Source organism: Petaurus breviceps, unplaced genomic scaffold (genome assembly GCF_028583685.1).
Source record: "Petaurus breviceps papuanus isolate PSGF00001 unplaced genomic scaffold, PetGlider_PUasm1.0 191, whole genome shotgun sequence".
NCBI lineage: Eukaryota > Metazoa > Chordata > Mammalia > Diprotodontia > Petauridae > Petaurus > Petaurus breviceps.
Genome location: NW_027185811.1, coordinates 1027042 through 1034124, shown reverse-complemented (window position 1 = coordinate 1034124; position 7083 = coordinate 1027042). Strand labels below are relative to the sequence as shown.

The 7083-nt window shown below is 42.1% G+C and overlaps 1 protein-coding gene across 2 annotated transcripts in view; it reads right to left on the bottom strand.

Moving 5' to 3' along the window:
* Positions 1-1047: 1047 nt before the first annotated feature.
* The window catches only part of POU6F1 (POU class 6 homeobox 1), a 27371-nt gene continuing 21335 nt past the window's right edge, over positions 1048-7083 (bottom strand). For both annotated transcript variants that reach the window (XM_069092536.1, XM_069092537.1), the window contains one exon: positions 1048-6739. In XM_069092536.1, coding sequence (XP_068948637.1) covers positions 6394-6739 — 346 coding nt within the window. In that variant the 3' untranslated portion in view covers positions 1048-6393. The remainder of the gene's footprint in view (positions 6740-7083) is intronic.

Below are 7083 nucleotides of genomic sequence, written 5' to 3'. Positions count from 1 at the left end.
AAGCATACTCCCTCCTCACTTCTTCCTCATGGAATCCTTTTTATCCTTCAAGACCAAGCTCAAACACCTTCTATACAAAAGCCTTTGCTCATCTCCCCAAATGCTGATGATTCCACTTTATTTCATCCTACATCAGTTCATACAAATTTTCCCATGTTTCTCAAATTCTTTAGGAATCCTTCCTATCTACTTTGAATTTATTACCTTGTAATTATTCTCTATATACTTACTTATATACATATTTCCTTCCCTCTCCAACCCCAGTACCCTATAGAATGGATAGAATGTAAGCTCCTTCAGAGTAGGTATTGTTCCTTTTTAAAAATCTGTATCTCCTGTGCCAAGCATAGTACCTAGTACCTAGTAGGCACTTAATAAATGCCAATTGATTGATTAACAAAGGCACTGTAATCTCGTCAGGTTGATTATGGAACTCATCAAATTTATCTGTCCTCTTACACTAAAAAAAACAACTTGTTTTCAAGTTGGGAATAGTCAATGTTGCATGTACTTCAGGTAGACCAGCATACTCAAAAAGTCCAACCATTCCAGATTTCAATGTGGAATTATGTAAGAAAAGTGACTAAACTGTTCACAGTCTTTGGCCCAGTGATTCCAAATCCAGGCAGATAGCCAAGGTGAGTCAGGAACAGAAAAAAAGAGTTTATCATATACCTAGATATTCATAGTAGTAGTTTTCATGGTAGCAAAGAACTAGAAACAAAGTGAATCCCCATTTATTGGGAGACGACTGAACAAAACTGTGGTAGTTAAAAAATGAGAAATATGGAAAATTTGGAGAAACATGGGAAAACTTGTATGAACTGATGCAGAACAAAATAAACCCAACCAAGAGAATAATATACATGACTCTAACAGTGCAAATGAAAATGTCACTAAAAGGAAGTTCAATTGTGTGTGAAAGCAAAACCAATGAAGGTCCCAGAAAAGAGATAACAAAACATACATCTTCTCTCACAGCAGAGGGAAGTGGGACAACTAGACGAGAATATTGGATACATTGTCAGATCTGGTCTCTGTAGCAGATGTTTTTTGTTTGAATATTTTTATTTGTTACAAAGAGAGGGTTCAATCAGGAGACAGGACTGTGATGTAAAGACAAAAAAGTATCAATAAGACATTTAACTTTTCCCTCAAATGTGAAACACTCAAAGTGGCATTGACACTCAGGTTGACAATCTTTTTCTTTCTTTTTAAAAAAATATGAAATTTTCTAAATATGAAAAAAGACAAAAAAAATTTCATTTTGAAAAGATGAATTGGGTGGGGGGCGGGGGAGGAGGGGGTGAGGGTGAACAACCACAGGGGAAAGAATGGAATTCTTAGGAGCCTAAGGGCTTAAATATCCCTAGCCAACTTTTGCTTCCTCCTTACCCTCTTCTTAGTTTCACAAACATTTCTATGCTCAAATTTATTCATCATTTTCTCCATGTCTCCAGAGAAGACCCTTTCTGAGGCTTAAACCAGCACAGGTTCAAGAGAGAGAGGACCACTGTGTCTGCTGAGGTACACTGCAGAAGTCTTTAGGTCACTGCTGATTAAAGAGAATACCAAGGGAAGTCTCAGTGGCCTGGAAAGCTTGACAACTTCAAAAGGCTTTAGCTTCTCTTCCTTTCCCAATCTGTTCTCTTCTTTGGTTTTCCTGTTTCAATCAAGAAGCAATTCCTCTGACATGTTAAAAACCATTTTCCCTCCACATATATGGCTATGAAGGACTTCCTTGGCTGCCATATCAGGAAGCAATATTACCCCGTTCCTTCCTTGATAGATAGATACTATTATACTGGCTGAGACTCACATTACACTAATCAGCTAGAAAAAGTAGCTCTATCCTTCTTCACCTGTAAGAGCTGCTCATCTGTCTCTCTACTAACTTCTCTGGGTCATTTAGAACTTAGATTACCCTTACTGCATATCTTGTCACTCTAGCCAGTGCACAACTAAGCGGGATCTCCTATCTCAGTAGGTTGAAGTTAAGAGCCCATCCATTGTTATTGAATTGAGAGGTGGGAGTCAGGAACGACCCGGAAGAAGCTCCAATTTAGGCGGGGTTAACTGACCTATGCTATCATATGATTGAGTTTGAAGGCATTGTGGTATAGTGGGAAAAACATCAGTCAGAACACCACCATGAAATAGTTTATGTGAGAGTAAGTCATTCTATCTCTCTGGGCATCAATTTCCTCAGCCTCTAAAGGGAGATAACTAAAAGGGTGAGGAAATTGTTTTGGAAGCTATGTGGCATTATGTAAATGCCTTATTATTCCACTAGACATTTACCCATGCAGTTCCAAGTCAATGTACAACTCTTGACAGGATGCTAGAAACAGGACTGAATCTGATGACTTCTTAAGTCTCTTCCAACTTTAAGACTAAGTGATTCTCCCCACAAATACAAAAATATTTGTAGCAGCCCTTTGTGTAGTAGCAAAGAATAATAGTAGCTAACATTTATACAGCACTTTGAGATTTACAAAGTGCTTTATACATATTATCTCATTTTATTCTCATAACAACCCTGGGAGATAGTTGTTTTTTTACAGATGAGGTAAGTCAGGCAGACTGAGGTTAAGTGCCCAGAGTGTCAGAGTCCAGAATGGAATTTAGGTCTTCCTCATTTCAGGTCTAGCACTCTATCCATTGTACCACCTACCTGTCGTAAACTGTAAATGAAATATATACCCATCAATAGGGGGATGTTTAGACAAGCTTTGGCATATGTATGTAATAGAACACTACTTTGCTGAATACAGAGACATATGGGAAGAGGTACATGAATTGATGCAAAGTGAAGTTAGCAGAACCAGGAAAACAATATATGCAAGCAATACAATATAAATGGGAACAATAACAAAAGAATCAAAACTGAATGCTGGGAAATTATCATGACCAAATTTGTTCCCAAAGAAGAGACATCAAAATATACCTCCTCTGCTTCTTTGTAGAGGTCAGGGACTTTGAGTGTGCAACATTGACTCTTTTGAAGTGTTGATTAGTTTTGCTAAACTGTTTTTTCTCTCTTTTGGAAATACTGGGAAATGTAGGTGTTAGAAAAAAATAATATTTTTTTGATGAGTCAATGATTCTAGAATTCTTTTGATCCCAAGACCTTGGGCAGAATTTGGGGGCTTTTGATTTTTCTGAGAGTTATCTGATCATGGTTGGGAGGCTATTTAGGGGGAGGTAGGAAGAAAGGCAATAGTGAAGCTCACTTCATAACCAGGAAAGGTTAAATAGATGTTACCAGAAAAGCAATATAAAGTAGAAGGAACATTCCTAAGAGATACACAAACAAGGAATGAGGCTCTCTTTGTCTCCTAGTCTCAGTTTTCCATTTTGTCCACTAAGGAAAATCCCAAAGCCAGGTAAAGATCTTATTTACTACTACTCTTGTAGAGAAGTCTGCACTTAGATACTGATTCCTATAGAATCTTATTCCAATCAGTGAATGAGAAGCAACTAATTGATAGAAAAAGAAAAAAAAATAACTGTTTATTTCACACCACTACATCAAATGTTCTCCTCCCACCCCACCAAAAAAAAAAAAATAGCCACTTGACTCCATAGGGTATAACCTTGCCCCATGACAGATAGATAAGGACAGAGAGAAACAGACTTGGTAAAGTATGATCTGTGAGGCAGGAGGGTATCTGGGTGTCTGTAGACTGAGCAATGGTATGACCTCCTATACTTAGTCCTACTTTTGTGGTCTGGTCTATCTGGATAAACCACGTTCCTTTAGGCAACTGTTTTGGGGACCACTGTTCCTTTTTGAAATGGAATGCCATGTGCTTGTGCCCAGCACAAGGCTGTCACAGATCAGCTCCTTAAAACCACAGAGTTAGACTTTCTCCTTAAAGAAATGGAAAAAAAAAACCTAATCGTTTCTCCTCCTCCCCCCTCACCCATTATGCACTTAGTAGCCACTGTCTATAATTCTAAGTCCAGAGAAATGCTCCTAAAATTCATTCCAATTGTTCTCAGTGTCTGACAGTGAAAAAGATTCAAGGAGACAGTGACCTGGAACTCCTACTGATAGAATTACCTCAAAGAGCAAAGAGCCATTTTGTAATGATCAAATGAGATAAGTTAATAACAGATAATTAGCACTTTGCAAATATTAAAGCACTATATAAATGTTAGTAATTATTTTCCCATTGGTTGGGGGGGCTGTCTATATATTTTTTCTAGGGGAGTGATGGAAGACAAGGAGTCTGTTTCTACCTCACCACTAGTGACATCACATTTCCCACTCCTGAAAGCTCTGTCTTAGACAGAAAAGCAAGTCAGGTTAAGTCTCACTTAGGTCACTGGGCTTCAAGGCAATTTACTTAATAATCTTAAGCATCCTTTATATGAGTCCTGACCACCACTGAGAGGGTGTTTAAGATCTAACCTAATTCTCAGAGTGCAGAAGTAGACTAAAATGGGACATAAATTGAAACTTCATCTAGGCCAATCCCTGGATGCTTCCCTATGTTCTCTTTGATGTTAGCTCATAATCCTCTACAGCCTCTCTTTTCTTCCCTCATATTTATTTTCTTCTTTAGGCAATGTGAAGGGAAATCCTAGTCTCCACCCCCATTCTCCTTTCTCAGGTGATTTAGTCTGAATGAGGGAGAATAACCCTGAACATGCCTATTCTTCGATCACTGGCAGGGCTACAGAGCCATTAAGAAATGTTGACAGTGCACAGGGCTAGGAGGTCTCAGCTGGGAGTTGGAAATGAGGGAGAAAAGTAGAGCATGCCAGTGGAATCTGGAACAGGAAGAGGATCTCATAACTGTAATGCGCACTGTAAGATCATGGCATGACTTGTGTTTACCATGCTGCCTCTCCATGTAGGCCAAGTTTTGGGTGACCTGGGCAATAGACAATCTCCTCTAGGGAGACAGTCGTCTATTCTTACCATGGGAAGAGGACGTGAACATTTGGGAGTGGGCTAACTCTAGGGTGTACCTTTTTGTTAGAGACCTAGGAGATGGAGAGAGTGGTAAGTTATGTGAGCAAAATCAGGTTTACCTAAGGAAATAAGTCCTGTCTGACCTTTGGAAGTCACATAGCCAAATCTATGCTATAATAGCTAAAGAAAATCGAGCAATATTTTGGAGAAGGAAGCAGGCCAGTTTTTTAAGTATATCTGAAATGATTCAGGGGCATGATAGGGGACCTTACATGTACAGACTTGGGCTGGGTCTCTGAACAAAGAGAATCTCATCTCTAGGGTCTAGGGCAAGAAGTTAACTGAGAAAGTTTAACTCCAATCTTCTGGTAAGGGGACAGGAGGAGGGAAGAATGTCAGGAGGAGAAGCAGCAGCTCTTGCTGAGTTTTGCTCCTTTTCCCGAGGCAGGCCTGGTTGTCTGGGTTTGTTTGTTTTTTAATTTTCTCCTCTGGGGAGACCCCAGTGCTGTGCTTGACAGGAGAAAGACACAACATTCTTTTCCTCATTTTTCTCCAAAGTTTGCTGCCTGGGCAGTGGGGTTTTCCAGACCACACTCAGCCCAAGCACAATTGTCTCCTTAGGTGCCAGGGGTGGAAGGAATGAGGGAAAGGCCAGGGACTAACATTATATACAAGTCTGGGAGGTTGGTTGGTCCCTAGAATGACCCAGGACCTCTGTTCCAATAAAGGCATGGGTAGCTAGGGGCCTAGGAATCACTATTTTCTCCTCCCATTAGAACCATGGAATAAAGGAATCTGCGTTAGTGCAATTTGTTTCCAAAGGAACAAGGGTAGGGATGGGAAGTATGAGGGAATGGTAACAGACATGTGACAAAGGGGTCCAGCATTCAAGGGACATGGTTCTGGGAACCCATCTCCTGAACAGCAACCCAAGCTTCATTTATTCCTGCCCCATGGAGGGACAGGGCACCTGACAGGGTCAGGAGGCTGAATGAGGCTGTGCCTTCTCTGTACACAGTCACAGAGGGACCTAAAGGAGAAGTGGGGGCTGGACAGAGGATGTCATAGAAAACAGGAGTGTAACGGTCAGTGTTCCTTGCCATTCCCTCATGGGGTAGGCATTTGGGTTCCCAACTAGAATTCCCCCCTTCAAACCACTTTTGCAAAGTGCTTTTCTCCAGAGATCATTAGCTCCTCTGGCTTGGCTCCTCCACCAAGAACCTGGGTCCCTCAGAACTGCCCCTCTTCCCTCTCCCTGCTGTGGGGCACAGGTGGAGGGAGGAGAGGGGCATCAGACATGCATGCAGCCCACTGCTGGGTACCATGACCCAGGAGTAATGCAGCTACACCAAGTGAAGGGCTGGCTGCACTCAAGGAGTGGCAGTTGCAGGCTGGGTGCCAGGGGAAGAATACAAAGTGCTAAAAACGCAGGCCCTCGGGGGAGGTGAGTGGTCCTCTCCACTAAGCCCCTAGGGAATCTGAAAGACATTCAGCTTGCTGGTGTTCTTAAGTGTCTGACGTCGATTGCAGAACCAGACCCTCACAACTTCTCGGTCATAGTTGAGCTCCTTTGCAATCTCCGTGATCTCCTGACCAGTGGGCAGAGGGTTCTTTTCAAAGTAGGCATTAAGGGCCTCAATGGCCTGTGGGGTGAAAGACGTGCGTCGTTTCCGTTTCTTGGAGGGCTCTCCACCAACAAACTCCATCAGGTTCTGCTGGCCCTCCTGGTTTCGAAGCTCTGCCTCGTTCAGCCACTTCTCCAGGACAGGTTTCAGCTTTTGGGCACTCTTAGGGGTGATGTCTAACTTCTCAAACCTGTAGTTGCCCCAGCCCCAGAGAAGGAGAGATGGAAGGCTGAGGTAGTCTGGACCCATCCAAACCCACTCCACCCAGCTTCTCGATCCTATTTGTCTTTACTCCCAAAGGAATAGCACCACAGATTTAAAGCCAGAAAGAACCCTAGAGGCCACCACCTCCAACCCCCTTGTTTCACAGGTAACTAAAGTGAGGCCCATAGAGGTTAAAATAACCTCCCTAAGGTTACACAGTTAGTAAATGACAGAGGGAATTTGAACCTAGATCCTCTGACTCCCAGTTCAGTATTCTTTCCATTTCACCATGCTAAGTCCCTTCAACTCAGGTATTCCCTGGGATGGGAA